This window comes from Ranitomeya variabilis, chromosome 4, assembly GCF_051348905.1.
Source record: "Ranitomeya variabilis isolate aRanVar5 chromosome 4, aRanVar5.hap1, whole genome shotgun sequence".
Lineage (NCBI taxonomy): Eukaryota > Metazoa > Chordata > Amphibia > Anura > Dendrobatidae > Ranitomeya > Ranitomeya variabilis.
In genome coordinates, this window is record NC_135235.1 from 427098419 (window position 1) to 427121316 (window position 22898).

At 45.4% G+C, this 22898-nt stretch overlaps 1 protein-coding gene across 2 annotated transcripts in view; it reads left to right on the forward strand.

The window, feature by feature from the left end:
* CA10 (carbonic anhydrase 10) overlaps nt 1-22898 on the forward strand; it is a 494312-nt gene that overhangs the window by 457041 nt on the left and 14373 nt on the right. For both annotated transcript variants that reach the window (XM_077251361.1, XM_077251360.1), the window contains one exon: nt 11986-12160. In XM_077251361.1, the coding sequence (XP_077107476.1) occupies nt 11986-12160 (175 nt within the window). The remainder of the gene's footprint in view (nt 1-11985; nt 12161-22898) is intronic.

Below are 22898 nucleotides of genomic sequence, written 5' to 3' on the forward strand. Positions count from 1 at the left end.
TCTTCCTTTTCAGGTCGAGGTTGATGCTTCTGAGATTGGAGCAGGGGCTGTTTTGTCGCAGAGAAGCTCTGATTGCTCTGTGATGAAGCCTTGTGCTTTCTTTTCAAGAAAGTTTTCGCCTGCCGAGCGGAATTATGATGTTGGTAATCGGGAGTTGTTGGCTATGAAGTGGGCATTTGAGGAGTGGCGACATTGGCTCGAGGGAGCTAAGCATCGTGTGGTGGTCTTGAATGATCACAAAAATCTGATTTATCTCGAGTCTGCCAAGCGGCTGAATCCTAGACAGGCTCGTTGGTCGTTGTTTTTCTCCCGTTTCGATTTCGTGGTCTCGTACCTGCCTGGTTCGAAGAACGTGAAGGCTGATGCTCTTTCTAGGAGTTTTGTGCCTGACTCTCCGGGAGTTTCAGAGCCGGCTGGTATCCCTCAGAGAGGGAGTGATTTTGTCTGCCATTTCCCCAGATTTGCGACGAGTGCTGCAGAAATTTCAGGTGGATAGACCTGACCGTTGCCCACCAGAGAGACTGTTTGTCCCAGATAGATGGACCAGCAGAGTTATTTCCGAGGTTCATTCTTCGGTGTTGGCAGGCCATCCTGGGATTTTTGGTACCAGGGATTTGGTGGCTAGGTCCTTCTGGTGGCCTTCCTTGTCGCGGGATGTGCGTTCCTTTGTGCAGTCCTGTGGGATTTGTGCTCGGGCTAAGCCTTGCTGTTCTCGTGCCAGCGGTTTGCTTTTGCCTTTGCCTGTCCCGAAGAGGCCTTGGACGCACATTTCCATGGATTTTATTTCGGATCTTCCAGTCTCTCAGAGAATGTCTGTCATCTGGGTGGTGTGTGATCGTTTTTCCAAAATGGTCCATTTGGTGCCCTTGCCTAAGTTGCCTTCCTCCTCCGATTTGGTTCCTCTATTTTTTCAGAATGTGGTTCGCTTGCACGGCATCCCTGAAAATATTGTGTCTGACAGAGGATCCCAGTTTGTGTCCAGATTTTGGTGGATCTTTTGTGCTAAGATGGGCATTGATTTGTCTTTTTCATCGGCCTTCCATCCTCAGACGAATGGCCAAACCGAGCGAACTAATCAGACCTTGGAAACTTATTTGAGATGTTTTGTTTCTGTTGATCAGGATGATTGGGTGACTTTTTTGCCATTGGCCGAGTTTGCCCTTAATAATCGGGCTAGTTCTGCTACTTTGGTGTCGCCTTTTTTCTGCAATTCTGGTTTTCATCCTCGTTTTTCCTCAGGTCAGGTTGAGCCTTCTGACTGTCCGGGGGTGGATTCTGTGGTGGATAGGTTGCAGCAGATTTGGAACCATGTGGTGGACAATTTGAAGTTGTCACAGGAGAAGGCTTAGCGCTTTGCCAACCACCGTCGCGGTGTGGGTCCCCGACTTCGTGTCGGGGATTTGGTATGGCTGTCTTCTCGGTATGTTCCTATGAAGGTTTCCTCTCCTAAATTCAAGCCTCGCTTCATTGGTCCTTATAAGATTTTGGAAATCCTTAACCCGGTGTCTTTTCGTTTGGACCTCCCAGCATCGTTTGCCATTCATAATGTGTTCCACAGGTCTTTGTTGCGGAGGTATGTGGTGCCTGTGGTTCCTTCTGTTGAGCCTCCTGCTCCGGTGCTGGTTGAGGGCGAATTGGAGTACGTGGTGGAGAAGATCTTGGATTCTCGTATTTCCAGATGGAGGCTTCAGTATTTAGTTAAGTGGAAGGGCTATGGTCAGGAGGATAATTCCTGGGTTGTCGCCTCTGATGTTCATGCGGCCGATTTGGTTCGTGCCTTCCATGCGGCTCATCCTGATTGCCCTGGGGGTCTTGATGAGGGTTCGGTGACCCCTCCTCAAGGGGGGGGGTACTGTTGTGAACTCTATTTCTGGGCTCCCTCTAGTGGTCACAAGTGGTACTGTGTGAGTGCTGTCTTTCTGCAGGTTTGTGACTGGCATCAGCTGTCTCGTTATCTGTGGGCTGGTTTTCTATTTAAGCTCACTTGGACTCTCAGTCTATGCCTGCTGTCGTTGTATTCAGTGCTATTCTGTTTGCTCCTGTCTACATCCGTTATCAGTCTCTCCAAGAGAAGCTAAGTTTTGTTTGCTTATTTTTGCTCATCTGTGTTCAAGATGTGTCCTAGTATATGATGTGTTTAGTCCAGCTTGCTAATATGTGATTTCCCTGCTTGCTGGTGCTCTGGGGTGCTGAGTTGCTCCCCACACATCGTTAGTTGGGGTGGGGGTTCTCGCATTCTCTGCGTGGATATTTTTGCATAGGGTTTTCTACTGACCGCACAGATCCCTTGCTATTTTCTGCTATCTAGCGTTAGCGGGCCTCATTTGCTTAATCTGTTTCATCTCTGCGTTTGTCTTTTCCTCTTGACTCACCGTTATTATTTGTGGGGGGCTTCTATATCTTTGGGGTTATTTCTCTGAGGCAAGTGAGGTCTTTACTTTCTCTTTAGGGGTAGTCAGTTTCTCAGGCCGTGAAGAGACGTCTAGGATTTCAGGAAACGTTCCACGGCTACCTTTAGTGTGTTTGGTTAGGATCAGGTTTGCGGTCAGTCCAGTTACCACATCCCCAGAGCTCGTCCTATTATCTCTGACTTAGCTGGTTAGATTTGTGATCCTAAGCCACTGGGATCATAACAGAAGAGACAATTTGCATATTTCCCAGAAGAGCATTGCGGATTTTAATCTCCTCATCTCAGCATGCTTAACATGTCCCTCTCCGCAAGGAGAAATAATACTTCTTGGATTCCTTAAAGTTTATAACTAAATTGAAAACTTTATAAAAAAACAAATCATAAAATATGCTGCAAGATTTACTCCAGGCTCATTCTGACATTAATGAGGACAGTAAATTTTGGAATTTTGGAAGTATTGTGTAATGAACAATTTTCAGTTTTTGGTTTGCTTGTTAATCTGAAGTTGATTAAGTTATATAACAGATTGTTGAACGAACCTTGCTTTTTTACTGTATGTTGTAAATTCGAGCTGGAAAATTTGCTATAAAGTAGAGTTTATGCGTTAAATTTTAACTGATATACAACTTGGCTTCAATTTTCTACAAAATTATACAGTCCTCCTAAAGTGAACCTGCTTTTCCACACTGAATTATAATAAGAGTAAGAATTAGCCAACTTTACAAATTACATAATCAAATAAAAACAAGTCAATTAAGCGGTGTTGATCATGCCGAAAAATAATACAATTAATAAAGTACAACAAATTAATTAAAGCCAACCTGGCTGTATGATGTACAGGAATTAGAAATACAAATTCCACTGCCCACGTAAACATTTATATACAACAAAAAGCATCGGAATTCAACACAGCTGTCTAGATAATGGCAGCTAAAACAGAAGTGACTTAGAGCGAGGTAAATAATCAGATGTGATGAATACGTCTTGATTGCACCTGGCTGTATACACAGTGTACAGACATAATTTTATGCACAAAGGCGTCCATGTTGTCAGGGTGAAATAATTGCTAGCAGCTTTATTGTGTAAATGTAATTTTGTGTAAACATCTGCATTTAGTTTTACCAACATCAGAAGGCAAAATAACATTAAAGAAAGTAAAAACCATCATAAAGTAGAGGGTTACAGCAATAAAATAAGAGCAGGTGGTCTAGACTCTAGATGAGAAAATTGCGAAAAAAATCTACACTTTATATCTTCAGCTTCTTTCAAATGTAATCTCAATGTTTTCTATTTGCAATTCTCATAAGTCCGATATACAGTATGTTTAAAGCACCACTCTGGCATTTTATTTTATTTTCATCCCTGGAGTGGCGTTTTAAATGTAAGCCCTCTGCCCTTGTTCTTTTACTCACCTTACTTGCAGCTTCACCTTTTACCAAAGCCACTCCGATCCCGCGACACCATCTTGTGAGCACAGCTTCTGACTGGTCGGAAGTCGACGAGAGCCAAAATGAGGCCAGAATGAAGCTCTCATAGACTTTTATTAAAAAAGTGACCCCCGACCGGCTCCAGCAAATTGCTTTTTCTTCCACTTCTACCAGATAAAGAAACCCTCCCCCTCCCATCAAAGTCTTTTTCCTCCTAGTATATTGCAATCATCATATAATATAGCACCGTGTACTTACAATTGCTCATTTTGCCTTTCTACCCAGCTAATTCTTCTTTTTTTCTCTTCTCTGCGAAAAGAAGTCTCTTTTCCCTGCATGAGTCATTCCCCTCTTCATCTCCTGATGCTGCATCTCCACGCCTTCCCCTGCCAGGGATTTTGCAGGGACTCATGACTCATACAGACTCCCTGTTTCTACAAAGAGCTTAGTAGGATTCTTCTATTCAGTTTTTAATCACACGATGTCATAGACCTAATGTGTAGACATCAAATGATAGTGTAGAAAGGCAACATGAGCAATTGTAAGTACACAGTGCTATGTAACATGATGACTGCAATTTGTTACGAGGATAAAACATTTGATGGGTGTGCTGCTTTAAGACTAGTGATAGAAGAGAAAGCAGTCAGCACTTGACTGAAAGTATGTGAATCACATATGATGATTGCCAAGAATGTGGAAACCGTAAAATACTAACAGTGAGTACATTACACACTATTAAGATTCTGCATCACTATCACAAGTGTAATATATGCGCTGCACAGCCCTTTAATGTGTTCACACCATAACCTGTCAACCATGGTTGATTGGTGGAGTTTCAGTCACCTAATTTGCTAAAAAATGGGTAATCAATGGGCCATTTGTATTCTGAATGGTTAGTTTCCAATTGACACAATTCATTTAGAACAGTAATTGGCAAGATTCACAAACCAATTTAACTAATTAAAGGGAACCTACCACCCCGTTTTTTAAAAATTAGATAAAAATAGTGTGAAATAGGGGCAGAGCTGGGCTTTACATTAGGGCCTTTTCGGTGCCTTTACACCCCCGTTAGGCTGCCCAAATACCTTTGTGAAGTGGCCGTTTTCTGCTGTCACTCAAGTGGGTCAGGTCGGATGGGCGTGGTTACAGCGCTGTTTGTCCCCCAGGATCCTGCTCATCATTACGTTGGTGGCGTAGTGGTGTGCGCATGTCCAAAGAAGATCCACTGCCCAGGAGATGAATAACGGCGCGGTCTTCGCTATTCAGCCGTTTACCGGTGGGCGCGGCCATCTTTCCTGTGGCCGCGCCTGCGCAGATGGAGCGCTCTGCTGCCCGGGACTTCAGGAAAATGGCCGCGGGATTCCGCGCGTGCGCAGATGGAGATCGCGGCGGCCATTTTCCTGAAGTCCCGGGCAGCAGAGCGCTCCATCTGCGCAGGCGCGGCCACAGGAAAGATGGCCGCGCCCACCGGTAAACGGCTGAATAGCGAAGACCGCGCCGTTATTCATCTCCTGGGCAGTGGATCTTCTTTGGACATGCGCACACCACTACGCCACCAACGTAATGATGAGCAGGATCCTGGGGGACAAACAGCGCTGTGACCACGCCCATCCGACCTGACCCACTTGAGTGACAGCAGAAAACGGCCACTTCACTAAGGTATTTGGGCAGCCTAACGGGGGTGTAAAGGCACCGAAAAGGCCCTAATGTAAAGCCCAGCTCTGCCCCTATTTCACACTATTTTTATCTAATTTTTAAAAAACGGGGTGGTAGGTTCCCTTTAAAGAGAACCTTATATTTCATTTTGAAATTTAAATTGCATACCTCCTCCAATTGGCGTTATTCCACTGATTCTGGAACAGTTTGTCTATTTCTTCTGTTCTCATCCATTCCAAAGTTATACCCCCTGGTAATAAATAGCAAATTTATTCTTCAACCAACTGGACTTGTATTACAGAACCTCCCTGTGGGCGTGGCTGTGTATTGATTGGTCAGAATCAGAGGAGGCAAAGCACACGCCCCACAGAGAAGTTTTTGCCCACTTGTCACAGAGTAAATTTGCATCTTTATTTTCAGGGGGCATAACTTTGAATTGGAGCTACACAAAAGAAATAGAAATACAATGTTAGGGGTCGAGTTCCTGCCTCTGCACAGGGGGAATCTCGGGCCATCTCCGCTGCGGTCTCCCATTTTTCTCCTGCCGCAGTGGAGCCTGCTCAGTGGAGACGTCGGTCCCAGCGTCTTGCTCAGTCCCACTCTGTACAAAGAGTTACTGCTGCTTTTCCTGCTTCTGCCATTGAAGTCAGTGCTGGGCAGCGGCGAGCAGACGCTTCTGGGACTAAGTCCTGCTTTTCTCGTTCTGAGCATGCCCTGAGTAAGATCTCTCAGTGGAGATCGAGGGTCACATGGTCAGATACTGCAGCTAAGCCCATTGGTCCCTTCAGGAAGGTCCTGTAGGTGCTAGGACTAAGTCCTGCTTTGCACACACTGAGCATGCCCAGGGCAAGATCTCTCAGTGGAGATTTAGGGTCACATGCTCAGGTATGGCAGTCTCTCATTGGTCCTTCTAGGAAGGTCTTTTTCTTGCTGCAGCTATATAAGGCTCGCATGGCCGCACGGCCATGCGCTAGTATCAATTCATATATGTGCTTTGCGCCAGTGTGGTTATGCATGAGTGTGTTTAGGGACCCGGCTGAAATAAGCCCCTAGAATACCGGCACCTCCGGTGAGGAGATTGTATGAGTGTGTTCAGGGACCCGGCTCAAATATGCCCCTAGAATACCGGCTTCTCCGGTGAGGAGATTGCATGTTGCATAACCACTGACTGCTATCAGCTTGGCAGTAAGCTTGTGCTCCTGTGAGGCTAACAGGGCGCAGTGCTTCCCCTTTCACGGCTACTCTGTGGAGTAACAGAGCTAGTCTATACTGCCAAACAGTGCTGCCATTCGCTAGCAGCTGGTTCCTCCTGCACGGTGGACCCCGGGCTGCGAACGCACCCATTATAATAAACATCTCTATTTACTTGGTGCGTTCCGCTAGCCCAAACATACAGTTCCAGAATCAATGGAGCAACGTCAATTGGAGGAAATATTCAATTTAAATTACAAAAATCCATTGAAAGGCCTATTTTAAGAGAGAAAGAAGAATAATGTATTAATTACAACAGTGGAAAATAAGAGCATTTTTTTTTTTTTTTACTAATGAGTCATCCAGTTTTTGACTAATAATCACAAAATGGCTGACACACTTAAAGGAATCTGCTGAAAATTGTTTACCAGCAAATGAAAAAATCTTTAGGGAAGCGATGAAGAATGGTAACGTTGTAGAAATTGCTGGCTGGCTGAGACTTGTCACAGAGCCGAACTGGTCATTTGGGGCCCATAAACATCAACTGACTTACATAAAATTTAATTAACTGCAAATTGGAATCTTTTTATAAGGCTATGTATCTTTCTATGGAGGCATAATATGTACATAAAGCACCATAGTGCTGACAAGTGGACTATCAAGCTACTGAACCCTCAATATATACTTTACCTGAGTAATCATCCAGAGCAGCATAAATGTCTACTTTTAGATCCACCATACATAGATATTGCCAAGGGAACTGTTGTCATGTAGGTTGTTATAGATTCAGTGTAATTACCTACAAGGACATTACGTACTGTTCAGTGTTATATGGTGCATGAGAATGTAATGTTTCAGGAGGAGCTGTGTTGATTTAAAACGCTAGACTGGCCTATATCTTTGCCTACAGTAAAAGCCCTACAGTCACAGTTAGTAATCAGAAAATGAACAAGTGGAAATATTTACTAAAAGTCTAAATAGGAAGAAAAAGCTTGATGCAAAACGCGTTTCGGGTGCATCCTTTACAGGAGAGGTCTTATTGATACCACTGTGTTTGTACTCCATTTATGGGTCATCCCCTCACTTTATTATTAATACTACTTGAAAGCATTGATCATTTTGGGCTCTTATTGCTTCAAGTAGCCGTCCCCAATGATTTGGTACCAATTATTTTGATTTTTCACTATTTTGTCTATGCACCTGGGAGTGTGGTGCCATGGCCTATCAAACTATTGTATGATATTATATGTTTGACGTTTTGTGTCTACCAATTGTTTTTAATCATTGTTAATTATTGAAATATACTTAGTTACTTTTTTTGGAGCTTTGCACATTTTTTGTAAAGGTTTTTTGGATACCACTGTACATATTAGCTTTATAACCAGAGACTTGGTATATCTTCGAAAGAACGGAATCTGAATTTTGAACAAAATAATTCTACAATGGTCATAATATTATTTTTCTTTTCCCTCTGGAGTTGTGCTATTAGGAAGAGAAACATTTGCTGCTGGGTTCCACCACTGACTACAGATGATTATTTAGAGTTTGAAAAGAAGGACACCACATGGCCGACAACTTGTCGTTGTGTCAAAGTGGACAACCTATTTAGAAATCCCTTATTTTGTTCAATATACCATATTTGTTCCCAAACTGTAAAAAGTTTTCCAACAGAACAAAATTAGATGTAAAAGGGCTCAGACCGCTTAACAGTAAAATAAATTAAGCCTACTCTTACTAATCCACCTCTGGTGCTTACCCTGCCCTTGCTGGTCTACGCTTCCTGGTTCTGACCTCAACACATCAACAATGGCCACTCAATCAATAACTTTGATAGACTGGAAAACCCTCTGTATGATTTGAATTCATTGTATACTTGTATCCATCCATATGCAAACCTTTACTGCCAAGATTAAATTTTCACTTTTAACACAGAACCAAATTAAGAAATGTTGTTAAATGTGGTCAGAAAGTCAAGTTTTCCTTCATGAGACTTATGACTGATACACACAAAGTTAGAGGCACACAGGTCTTTGACATGTTACACATAAATTCCTCCTTATGCTCCTGTAAACAATCCAGTAGAGGACAGGACTAAATTTATGGCTCATTTAGGCAAGTTTCACACTAGCGTTTGACAGGGCTGAGGACGAAAGCCTTCTTCCTCTGTGAAGCCCCACCCACTGCCGTGCCTCTTCCTTCAGCTCCGCCTACGTCGGTATGCGTCCTGCGTACCCTATCTTTAACATTGGGTACGCAGACCATGCAGATGTATGCGGATGCCTCTGCATGCGTCGTTTTAAAGCTGCGCCGAAATCAACAAAATCCTAACATGTTGCTTTTGACACAGGTCAGCACAGTGTCAAGACGACGCATGCAGAGGCATCTGCATACATCCGCATGGCCTGCGTACCCAATGTTAAAGATAGGGTACGCAGGATGCATACCGATGTAGGCGGAGCTGAAGGAAGAGGGGCGTGGCTTTACAGAGGAACTACGCAGCCCTCCGCAAAGCCCTCGTCCCCAAATGTGAAACCAGCCTTACATTGGCCAATTATCTGTCAGATTTTAAAGCTAATGACCCATCGGTCACGATAATTGTGTAATATGATTCAGATCAGTGATTTAACCATGGTCCAAAAACACTGGTTTAGTTTTCAAAAATTGTGTACTGTAAAATTGTATATTGTAAATGGGGATAGTTCGTTTGTTAAGCTATTTGACCGGCATAAGAGTCAAAACTCAAATCCTAAATAGGTATGTGGTTGGTTTTATGGATTCCAATGAAATTGTTCAGTAACAATTGAAGCGACTACAAATTCATTATTATTGCAAATGTTCATACAAAACTGTGAAATTGATTAACAATGCTGCAGTCATGGCTGCCCCGAGCAGACTGTTACGCTCAGTCGTGGATTTGTGGGCCCACTGTGCTACAAGACCAGGCCTACCCAGGAAGGGGTGTAACTAAGCGACTAACTAGTGGTGAGATCAGGCTTGTGCGGCAGGTAACCACCAGGTACCATTCCTGGGCAGAACCCGGTACTGCAGCTGCTGACCCCAGGGGTCAGGTATGCTGACACTACTTTATGACTTAGTTCAGACATGCCGGTCTAGGATTCAGGGTCAGGGTCAGGCCACTCATGGACCAAGAAATAGTGTTCATGCACTGGCCTCACTGGGACCAGGGAAATTCGGGAACAGGACTGATCGCTCCAGGGCCAGGGGACAATGTTGAGGCACTGGCTGCTCCGGGACCAGGGTACAGGGTTCAGGCACTGGCCGCTCTAGGACCAGGGGATGAGGTTCAGGCACTAGCTCCTCCTGGACCAGGGGGCAGGGTTCAGGCGCTGGCTGTTTTGGGATCAGGGGACAAGATTCAGGCACTGGCCGCTTCGGGACCAGGAAACTATGGACATAGGACTGACCACACCGTGACCAGGGGATAATGTTCAGGCTCTGGCCACACCGGAACCAGGGGACCTCACAACTCATTAGCAATACACCTTGCTAACTAATGATTCGCTAAGTTGCTTTGCGACTCCCTAGGGGAGAGGGAGTCTTCTATACAAGATGCCTCCCAGCAATTTGCTGGAAGCCATCAGGCAGATGTACTACTTATGCTAAATGCCTCTCAACACTAGGCTGAGAGCATTTAGCATAATGCGCGCACTGCCCCTCTAAGAACGGAGAAGCGTGGGCACGCCGCCGGACTGCAGCACGCACACACTGAAAGCAGGAGGTAGCAGGAGGGACACGCCGGGAGAAAACGCAGCAGGATTGGGGCATCCCTGCATGGAGGGGGAAGGGGACACCATGCAGGGGCCCCGTCGACAGTGTTGCAAACAAACGTTTTATCACTATTTTAAATACATTTTCTTTGCACGACATCAATGGGAAAGTTTGTTCAATAGTTTATGAATTCATGTAACAAAATAAATAGCATCACTTATGGGATTTGAATGTTGAACACACTTACACTTCAGATTATCTGTGTGAACACAGTGCACAATGTTACAACATAATGAGCGTTATTCACCAATTCAGGATTCTCAGCCTTCTTCTCTGCTAGATTTCTAAAACTTAACATGGACAAAACAGAATTCATTGTCTTTCCCCCATCTCACGCGACCCCCCCCAACGAACCTATCCATTACAGTAAACGGCTGCCCACTCTCCCCAGTCCCACAAGCTCGCTGTCTCGGGGTAATCCTCGACACTGATCTCTCCTTCAAACTGCATATCCAAGCCCTTTCCACTTCCTGCCGCCTTCAACCCAAAAACATTTCACAGATCCGTACATTCCTAAACCAAGAATCTGCAAAAACCCTAGTCCATGCCCTCATCATCTCCCGCCTCGACTACTGTAACCTCCTGCTCTGTGGCCTCCCCTCTAACACTCTCGCACCCCTCCAATCTATTCTAAACTCAGCTGCCCGACTAATCCACCTGTCCCCCCGCTATTCCCCGGCCTCTCCCCTCTGTCAATCCCTTCACTGGCTCCCCATTACCCAGAGACTCCACTACAAAAGCCTAACCATGACATACAAAGCCATCCACAACTTGTCTCCTCCATACATCTGTGACCTCGTCTCCCGGTACTATCCTGCACGCAGCCTCCGATCCTCAAAAGATCTCCTTCTCTACTCCCCTCTTATCTCCTCTTCCCACAATCACATACAAGATTTCTCTCGCGCATCACCCCTACTCTGGAACTCTCTACCACAACATATTAGACTCTCACCTACCATCGAAACCTTCAAAAAGAACCTGAAGACCTACCTCTTCCGGCAAGCCCACAACCTGCAGTAACCACCGATCGACCAAACCGCTGCATGACCAGCTCTATCCTCACCTACTGTATCCTCACCCATCCCTTGTAGATTGTGAGCCCTCGCGGGCAAGGTCCTCTCTCCTCCTGTACCAGTTGTGACTTGTATTGTTCAAGATTATTGTACCTGTTTTTATTAAGTATACCCCTCCTCACATGTAAAGCGACATGGAATAAATGGCGCTATAATAATAAATAATAATAATAATAATAATAATATATAAACACTTGTCTGACATCATTTACCAGTCATGAGTTATGATCGCATCATTCATTATCTGTTCGAGTAATTAAACCTTTAGTTTAACAGACCATCATAGACGTTTACCATACAATCAATGACTTAACTTTGTTTACGGAGTTTTTATACCATTACTTATATCTTACACTTTTAATAGGTAAAATCACATTTAATATAGATATCTAAAGAGTTCATTATGCAAAACTAAATACATCATATTTTTTTCTTTAAGATGCATTCTTTAAGACTACTAAGCCAAAACCAGCCATCCCAGATATTTTCAAGCATGAGTGATAACTTCAGACCAGTTCAACCCCTGAACAACCGCTGCATCAGAACTAATATTAATTTCAGTTTACAAGGGAAAGACTGTCCAAACAACAGGGCTCAGAAGCTACAATATAAAGGTAAGACCCTTTCACCTTGGTGTATTATAATAGCAATATTCTGTATACAAAATGAATTGATGATGGTAACAAACATATATAATGTCCAGTTTTTTGTTTTGTAGCATGGCCAGGAAATTACATACCATATTTTGCAGACTATAAGATGCACAAAACCATATGATGCACCACAAATTTTGGGGAGGAAATTAGGCAAAACATTTTATTAATTAAAATGGGGGTGCATCTTATAGTCCAATTTTACTGCAGCTAACCGGGAGGGGGGCAGCGGAGGAGCAGGGTCACAGGAGGCATGGTTGCTGCTTCAGGAGGCTAGCGGCAGGGTTGTGGTGATGCTGGAGCCCCGGCTTGGAAGGAGGGGATGTCCCAGAGGTGAAAGTCTACGGGCTCTAGGCTCTCACAAGATGTCGGTGGTGAGCGAAGTCCCCTTCCGCTTGATTTCCCTGCTGTGAGCTCAGGGAAAATGGCCACCGGAGTGAGATCTACATCTCCTCATGCGCCGCCTTCGACGCCCATATTCCCAGAGTCCATCACAGGGAAATCAACAGGAAGAGGATTTCTCTCACCGCCAACATCTTTTGAGAGCCCAGGGCCCACAGCCTTACGCCATTGGGACACCCCCTTATCTCAGCCCAGAGCCTGCAGCATCGCCCCACTCCTGCCGCTGTCGGCCTACTGAAGCAACGACCTGGCCTTCTGTGACCCCGCTCCACCACAGCCACCCCCCTGGTAAGCTACCTTTGGATTATGAGACTCACCCCCATTTTCCTCCCAAATTGGGAGGGGGAAATGCATCTTATAATCTGAAAAATACGATATTTCACAGATGGAAGATATTTACTGAAGAACAGAAAGTACCATAACTAAATACAGAACGAATCTCAGAGTCTTTCCCATCTCTTTGATAAATGGGTCTCTTTGTGTGTTGTGCCCTTCATGAAGGTTTACCCTGTGGTATATAAAGTTTAGTTTTCTATATTTTTTGATTTCCAGAAGCTTTAGCTCACCACATGACTATTACTAACCACAGACATTTGATGTTGGATGTAGGACTGTTATGGTTCTCAATGGCAAGAGAACATAGCCCAGCAAACATACGAACTAGCTCTTGGAAGGATGGAAACTAAACTGACCATGAACTAAACCTGCCGCACAACTAACAGTAGCCGGGTAGCGTAGCCTGCGTTTTATCCCTAGACGCCCAGCGCCGGCCGGAGGACTAACTAATCCTGGCAGAGGAAAATATAGTCCTGGCTCACCTCTAGAGAAATTTCCCCGAAAGGCAGACAGAGGCCCCCACAAATATTGGCGGTGATTTTAGATGAAATGACAAACGTAGTATGAAAATAGGTTTAGCAAAATTGAGGTCCGCTTACTAGATAGCAGGAAGACAGAAAGGGCACTTTCATGGTCAGCTGAAAACCCTATCAAAATACCATCCTGAAATTACTTTAAGACTCTAGTATTAACTCATAACATCAGAGTGGCAATTTCAGATCACAAGAGCTTTCCAGACACAGAAACGAAACTACAGCTGTGAACTGGAACAAAATGCAAAAACAAACAAGGACTAAGTCCAACTTAGCTGGGAGTTGTCTAGCAGCAGGAACATGCACAGAAAAGCTTCTGATTACAATGTTGACCGGCATGGAAGTGACAGAGGAGCAAGGCTAAATAGCGACTCCCACATCCTGATGGAAACAGGTGAACAGAGAGGATGATGCACACCAGTTCAATTCCACCAGTGGCCACCGGGGGAGCCCAAAATCCAATTTCACAACAGTACCCCCCCCTCAAGGAGGGGGCACCGAACCCTCACCAGAACCACCAGGGCGATCAGGATGAGCCCTATGAAAGGCACGGACCAAATCGGAGGCATGAACATCAGAGGCAGTCACCCAAGAATTATCCTCCTGACCATATCCCTTCCATTTGACCAGATACTGGAGTTTCCGTCTGGAAACACGGGAGTCCAAGATTTTTTCCACAACGTACTCCAACTCGCCCTCAACCAACACCGGAGCAGGAGGCTCAACGGAAGGCACAACCGGTACCTCATACCTGCGCAATAATGACCGATGAAAAACATTATGAATAGAAAAAGATGCAGGGAGGTCCAAACGGAAGGACACAGGGTTAAGAATCTCCAATATCTTGTACGGGCCGATGAACCGAGGCTTAAACTTGGGAGAAGAAACCCTCATAGGGACAAAACGAGAAGACAACCACACCAAGTCCCCAACACAAAGCCGAGGACCAACCCGACGCCGGCGGTTGGCAAAAAGCTGAGTCTTCTCCTGGGACAACTTCAAATTGTCCACTACCTGCCCCCAAATCTGATGCAACCTCTCCACCACAGCATCCACTCCAGGACAATCCGAAGATTCCACCTGACCAGAAGAAAATCGAGGATGAAACCCCGAATTACAGAAAAAGGGAGACACCAAGGTGGCAGAACTGGCCCGATTATTGAGGGCAAACTCCGCTAAAGGCAAAAAAGCAACCCAATCATCCTGATCTGCAGACACAAAACACCTCAAATATGTCTCCAAGGTCTGATTCGTCCGCTCGGTCTGGCCATTAGTCTGAGGATGGAAAGCAGACGAGAAAGACAAATCTATGCCCATCCTAGCACAGAATGCTCGCCAAAATCTAGACACGAATTGGGTACCTCTGTCAGAAACGATATTCTCCGGAATACCATGCAAACGGACCACATTTTGAAAAAACACAGGAACCAACTCGGAAGAAGAAGGCAACTTAGGCAGGGGAACCAAATGGACCATCTTAGAGAAACGATCACACACCACCCAGATGACAGACATCTTCTGAGAAACAGGAAGATCCGAAATAAAATCCATCGAGATGTGCGTCCAGGGCCTCTTCGGGATAGGCAAGGGCAACAACAATCCACTAGCCCGAGAACAACAAGGCTTGGCCCGAGCACAAACGTCACAAGACTGCACGAAGCCTCGCACATCTCGAGACAGGGAAGGCCACCAGAAGGACCTTGCCACCAAATCCCTGGTACCAAAGATTCCAGGATGACCTGCCAACGCAGAAGAATGAACCTCAGAAATGACTTTACTGGTCCAATCATCAGGAACAAACAGTCTACCAGGTGGGCAACGATCAGGTCTATCCGCCTGAAACTCCTGCAAGGCCCGCCGCAGGTCTGGAGAAACGGCAGACAATATCACTCCATCCTTAAGGATACCTGTAGGTTCAGAATTACCAGGGGAGTCAGGCTCAAAACTCCTAGAAAGGGCATCCGCCTTAACATTCTTAGAACCCAGCAGGTAGGACACCACAAAATTAAACCGAGAGAAAAACAACGACCAGCGCGCCTGTCTAGGATTCAGGCGTCTGGCGGACTCAAGATAAATTAGATTTTTGTGGTCAGTCAATACCACCACCTGATGTCTAGCCCCCTCAAGCCAATGACGCCACTCCTCAAAAGCCCACTTCATGGCCAAAAGCTCCCGATTCCCAACATCATAATTCCGCTCGGCGGGCGAAAATTTACGCGAGAAAAAAGCACAAGGTCTCATCACGGAGCAATCGGAACTTCTCTGCGACAAAACCGCCCCAGCTCCGATTTCAGAAGCGTCGACCTCAACCTGAAAAGGAAGAGCAACATCAGGCTGACGCAACACAGGGGCGGAAGAAAAGCGGCGCTTAAGCTCCCGAAAGGCCTCCACAGCAGCAGGGGACCAATCAGCAACATCAGCACCCTTCTTAGTCAAATCAGTCAATGGTTTAACAACATCAGAAAAACCAGCAATAAATCGACGATAAAAGTTAGCAAAGCCCAAAAATTTCTGAAGACTCTTAAGAGAAGAGGGTTGCGTCCAATCACAAATAGCCTGAACCTTGACAGGATCCATCTCGATGGAAGAGGGGGAAAAAATATATCCCAAAAAGGAAATCTTTTGAACCCCAAAAACGCACTTAGAACCCTTCACACACAAGGAATTAGACCGCAAAACCTGAAAAACCCTCCTGACCTGCTGGACATGAGAGTCCCAGTCATCCGAAAAAATCAAAATATCATCCAGATACACAATCATAAATTTATCCAAATAATCACGGAAAATGTCATGCATAAAGGACTGAAAGACTGAAGGGGCATTTGAAAGACCAAAAGGCATCACCAAATACTCAAAGTGGCCCTCGGGCGTATTAAATGCGGTTTTCCACTCATCCCCCTGCTTAATTCGCACCAAATTATACGCCCCACGAAGATCTATCTTAGAGAACCACTTGGCCCCCTTTATGCGAGCAAACAAATCAGTCAGCAGTGGCAACGGATATTGATATTTAACCGTGATTTTATTCAAAAGCCGATAATCAATGCACGGCCTCAAAGAGCCATCTTTCTTAGCCACAAAGAAAAAACCGGCTCCTAAGGGAGATGACGAAGGACGAATATGTCCCTTTTCCAAGGACTCCTTTATATATTCTCGCATAGCAGCATGTTCAGGCACAGACAGATTAAATAAACGACCCTTAGGGTATTTACTACCCGGAATCAAATCTATGGCACAATCGCACTCCCGGTGCAGAGGTAATGAACCAAGCTTAGGTTCTTCAAAAACGTCACGATATTCAGTCAAGAATTCAGGAATCTCAGAGGGAATAGATGATGAAATGGAAACCACAGGTACGTCCCCATGCGTCCCCTTACATCCCCAGCTTAACACAGACATAGCTTTCCAGTCAAGGACTGGGTTATGAGATTGCAGCCATGGCAATCCAAGCACCAACACATCATGTAGGTTATACAGCACAAGAAAGCGAATAATCTCCTGGTGATCCGGATTAATCCGCATAGTTACTTGTGTCCAGTATTGTGGTTTATTGCTAGCCAATGGGGTGGAGTCAATCCCCTTCAGGGGTATAGGAGTTTCAAGAGGCTCCAAATCATACCCACAGCGTTTGGCAAAGGACCAATCCATAAGACTCAAAGCGGCGCCAGAGTCGACATAGGCATCCGCGGTAATAGATGATAAAGAACAAATCAGGGTCACAGATAGAATAAACTTAGACTGTAAAGTGCCAATTGAAACAGACTTATCAAGCTTCTTAGTACGCTTAGAGCATGCTGATATAACATGAGTTGAATCACCGCAATAGAAGCACAACCCATTTTTTCGTCTAAAATTCTGCCGTTCACTTCTGGACAGAATTCTATCACATTGCATATTCTCTGGCGTCTTCTCAGTAGACACCGCCAAATGGTGCACAGGTTTGCGCTCCCGCAGACGCCTATCGATCTGGATAGCCATTGTCATGGACTCATTCAGACCCGCAGGCACAGGGAACCCCACCATAACATCCTTAATGGCATCAGAGAGACCCTCTCTGAAATTCGCCGCCAGGGCGCACTCATTCCACTGAGTAAGCACAGCCCATTTACGGAATTTCTGGCAGTATATTTCAGCTTCGTCTTGCCCCTGAGATAGGGACATCAAGGCCTTTTCCGCCTGAAGTTCTAACTGAGGTTCCTCATAAAGCAACCCCAAGGCCAGAAAAAACGCATCCACATTGAGCAACGCAGGATCCCCTGGAGCCAATGCAAAAGCCCAATCCTGAGGGTCGCCCCGGAGCAAAGAAATCACAATCCTGACCTGCTGAGCAGGATCTCCAGCAGAGCGAGATTTCAGGGACAAAAACAACTTGCAATTATTTTTGAAATTTTGAAAGCAAGATCTATTCCCCGAGAAAAATTCAGGCAAAGGAATTCTAGGTTCAGATATAGGAACATGAACAACAAAATCTTGTAAGTTTTGAACTTTCGTGGTGAGATTATTCAAACCTGCAGCTAAACTCTGAATATCCATTTTAAACAGGTGAACACAGAGCCATTCCAGGATTAGAAGGAGAGAGAGAGAGAAAGGCTGCAATATAGGCAGACTTGCAAGAGATTCAATTACAAGCACACTCAGAACTGAGAAAAAAAAAAAAAAATCTTCAGCAGACTTCTCTTTTCTCTCCTTTCTCTGTCAATTAATTTAACCCTTTAGGCCGGTCAAACTGTTATGGTTCTCAATGGCAAGAGAACATAGCCCAGCAAACATACGAACTAGCTCTTGGAAGGATGGAAACTAAACTGACCATGAACTAAACCTGCCGCACAACTAACAGTAGCCGGGTAGCGTAGCCTGCGTTTTATCCCTAGACGCCCAGCGCCGGCCGGAGGACTAACTAATCCTGGCAGAGGAAAATATAGTCCTGGCTCACCTCTAGAGAAATTTCCGCGAAAGGCAGACAGAGGCCCCCACAAATATTGGCGGTGATTTTAGATGAAATGACAAACGTAGTATGAAAATAGGTTTAGCAAAATTGAGGTCCGCTTACTAGATAGCAGGAAGACAGAAAGGGCACTTTCATGGTCAGCTGAAAACCCTATCAAAATACCATCCTGAAATTACTTTAAGACTCTAGTATTAACTCATAACATCAGAGTGGCAATTTCAGATCACAAGAGCTTTCCAGACACAGAAACGAAACTACAGCTGTGAACTGGAACAAAATGCAAAAACAAACAAGGACTAAGTCCAACTTAGCTGGGAGTTGTCTAGCAGCAGGAACATGCACAGAAAGGCTTCTGATTACAATGTTGACCGGCATGGAAGTGACAGAGGAGCAAGGCTAAATAGCGACTCCCACATCCTGATGGAAACAGGTGAACAGAGAGGATGATGCACACCAGTTCAATTCCACCAGTGGCCACCGGGGGAGCCCAAAATCCAATTTCACAACATAGGACATAACTAGGTATTATACCCTCTACTGTTAAGGCAAAGGATCAACAAGGAAAACTCCATCCTGTTTTGTGAGATCCTTGTATTTCTATATAACAGACATCACAGGGCTGATGTTCAAGATCACTTTGATTAAAGTAAATTTTATCAAAGTCAATGGGATCAACCAACTAAAATGGAATTTCTATGGTGGGCTGTTATGATCCTGGTGGCAAGGATCGCAAACTGACCTGCTAAGTAACAGAAATTCTTAGGACAAGCTCTGGGGATGTGGGAGCTATACTGACCGCAACCCTGATTCTATCAATACACACTATAGGCAGCCGTGGAGCGTTACCTAAAATCCTAGACGCCTCGTCACAGCCTGAGAAACTAGCTACCCCTAGAGAGAAAGCAAAGCCTCACTTGCCTCAGAGAAATCACCCCAAAGTTTGAGACAGCCCCCCACAAATAATAACGGTGAGTTAAGGGGAAAACACAAACGTAGAAATGAAAACAGGTTTTTAGCAAATGAGGCCCGCTAACACTAAATAGTCAGAAGACAGCAAGGGATCTGTGCGGTCAGTATAAAATGCTATCAAAAATAATCCACGCAGAGATTACAAGAACCCCCACACCGACTCACGATGTGAGGGGCGCAACTCTGCACCCCAGAACTTCCAGCAAGCGAGAATATTACATATAAGCAAGCTGGACAGAACTCATCATATACAGAGAAACATTTTCAAGGAAATAATGAGCAAACATGAACTAGCAAGACTTAGCTTCTCAGGAGGAGACAGGTCACAAGGAAAGTCCAGAGAGATCAGAACCAGTACTGAATACAAAGACAGCAGGCAAAAAGTGAAGGTCCTGGTGGAGTTAAATAGAGGCCAGACTAGCAGAAAACGAGGCAGCTGGATTCCAGCTACAGACCCGCAGTAAGCACAAAAGGCCACCAGAGGGAGCCCAAGAACAGAACTCACACAATACCACTCATGACCACAGGAGGGAGCCCGAGAACGGAATTCACAACAGTGGGCTGAACCTGCCAAGTTATTTCTGTTACTTCTGCCAAATTGTATTTAACCATGTAGCAGCATTACACAAAAACGAAGGTTTATTCACTATTTGTTCTGTTTCCAGCAAGAGGATGGGTAAGAACCGAACATCGGTAAGATCTCTCACCTCTAACTTTCATATAGTACAAGCAATGTCTTTCAACTAGTGAATTTAATTTTTTTCTACCCAGTGATCCTAAAACGTCATTTTAATTTCATGTAACTTGATCTTATTTAATAGATAAATTGCTACATAAACAATCTAAAAATCACTTTATTTTAACAATTATGTCATCTTGCCCCCTCTAAAATCACTCCAAAGTACAATCAATCAAATATCTACAGTGGTGGAAATAAGTATTTGATCCCTTGCTGATTTTGTAAGTTTGCCCACTGACAAAGACATGAACAGTCTATAATTTTAAGGATAGGTTAATGTTAACATTGAGAGACAGAATATAAAAAATAAAATCCAGAAAATCACACTGTATAAATTCTATAAATGTATTTGCATTTTGCAGTGACAAATAAGTATTTTATCCCCTACCAACCATTAAGAGTTCTGGCTCTTACAGACCAGTTAGACGCTCCTAATCAACTAGTTACCTGCATTAAAGACAGCTGTCTTACATAGTCACCATTATAAAAGACTCCTGTCCACAGACTCAATAAATCAGTTAGATTCTAACCTCTACAACATGGGCAAGACCAAAGAGCTTTCTAAGGATGTCAGGGACATGATCATAGACCTGCACAAAGCTGGAATGGGCTACAAAATCATAAGTAAGATGCTGGGTGAGAAGGAGACAACTGTTGGTGCAATAGTAAGAAAATGGAAGAAATACAAAATGACTGTCAATCGACATCGATCTGGGGTGCCATGGAAAATCTCACCTTGTAGGGTATCCTTGATCATGAGGAAGGTGAGAGATCAGCCTAAAACTACACAAGGGAACTTGTGGCAGCTGGGACCACAGTCGCCAAGAAAACCATTGGTAAAACATTACGCCGTAAAGGTTTAAAATCATGCAGTGCCCGCAAGGTCCCCCTGCTCAAGAAGGCACATGTGCAGGCCCATCTGAAGTTTGCCAATGAACACCTGGATGATTCTGTGAGTGATTGGGAGAAGGTGCTGTGGTCAGATAAGACAAAAATTGATCTATTTGACATTAACTCAACTTGCCATGTCTGGAGGAAGAGAAATGCTGCCTGTGATCCAAAGAACACTGTCCCCACTGTCAAGCATGGAGGTGGAAACATTATATTTTGGGGGTGTTTCTCTCCTAAGGGCACAGGACTACTTCATCGCATCAATGGGAGGATGGATGGAGACATGTACGGTAAAATTCTGAGAAACAACCCCATTCCCTCCTCCAGGACATTAAGAATGGGTCGTGGCTGGGTCTTCCAGCAAGACAATGAGCCAAAACATACAGCCAAGGCAACAAAGGAGTGGCTCAAAAATAAGCACATTAACCCCTTCCCGACCCATGACGCCACATAGGCGTCATGAAAACCCGTGCCAATCCGACCCATGACGCCTATGTGGCGTCATGGAATGATCGCGTCCCTGCAGATCGGGTGAAGGGGTTAACTCCTATTTTACCCGATCTGCAGGGAGAGGGGGAGTGGTGCTTCAGCCCAGGGGGGGTGGCTTCACCCCCCCGTGGCTACGATCGCTCTGATTGGCTGTTGAAAGTGAAACTGCCAATCAGAGCGATTTGTAATATTTCACCTAAAAAACAGGTGAAATATTACAATCCAGCCATGGCCGATGCTGCAATATCATCGGCCATGGCTGGAAAACCTGAAGTGACCACCCCCCACCCCACCGATCGCCCCCCCACCGCTCCGTTATGGGGTCCGGTCCCCTCCGTCCTGTGCTCCGCTGCCCCGTGCTCCTGCCCGCTCCCCCGTCCTGCTGTCCGCTCCCCCCATCCTCCGATCACCCCCCCTGTGCTCAGATCCACCCCCCCACCACCCCTTCATACTTACCGATCCTCCCGGTGTACGGCCGTCTCCTCGCTGGGCGCCGCCATCTTCCAAAATGGCGGGCGCATGCTCAGTACGCCCGCCGGCCGGCAGATTCCTTACAGGTACATTTTGATCGCTGTGGTAGGTTCTACCACAGCGATCAAAATAAAAAAAATAATAAATAAACCCCCCCCTTTATCACCCCCATAGATAGGGACAATAATAAAATAAAGAAAATATATATTTATTTTTTTTCCCACTGTGGTTAGGGTTAGAACTAGGGTTAGGGTTAGAACTAGGGTTAGGGTTACGGGTAGGGTTAGGGTTATGGCATGTGCGGATTTGGCAGCGGATCCGCAGCGGATCGGCCGCGGATCCGCAGCGGATCCGCGGCGGATCCGCAGCGGATCCGCGGCGGATCGGCCGCGGATCCGCGGCAGATCGGCCGCGGATCCGCGGCGGATCGGCCGCGGATCCGCAGCGGATCGGCCGCGGATCCGCAGCGGATCGGCCGCGGATCCGCAGCGGATTGGCCGCTGCGAATTCGTAGCAGTTTTCCATCAGGTTTACAGTACCGTGTACACCTATGGAAAACCAAATCCGCTGTGCCCATGGTGCGGAAAATTCCGTGCAGAAACGCTGCGTTGTATTTTCCACAGCATGTCAATTCTTTGTGCGGATTCCGCAGCGTTTTACACCTGTTCCTCAATAGGAATCCGCAGGTGAAATCCGCACAAAAAAACACTGGAAATCTGCTGTAGATCCGCAGGTAAAACGCAGTGCCTTTTACTTGCAGATTTTTCAAAAGTCGTGCGGAAAAATCTCACACGAATCCGCTACGTGGGCACATAGCCTTAGGGTTAGGGTTGGAATTAGGGCTAGGGTTGGAATTAGGGTTACGGGTGTGTTGGGGTTAGGGTTGTGGTTAGGGGTGTGTTGGGGTTAGGGTTGGGATTA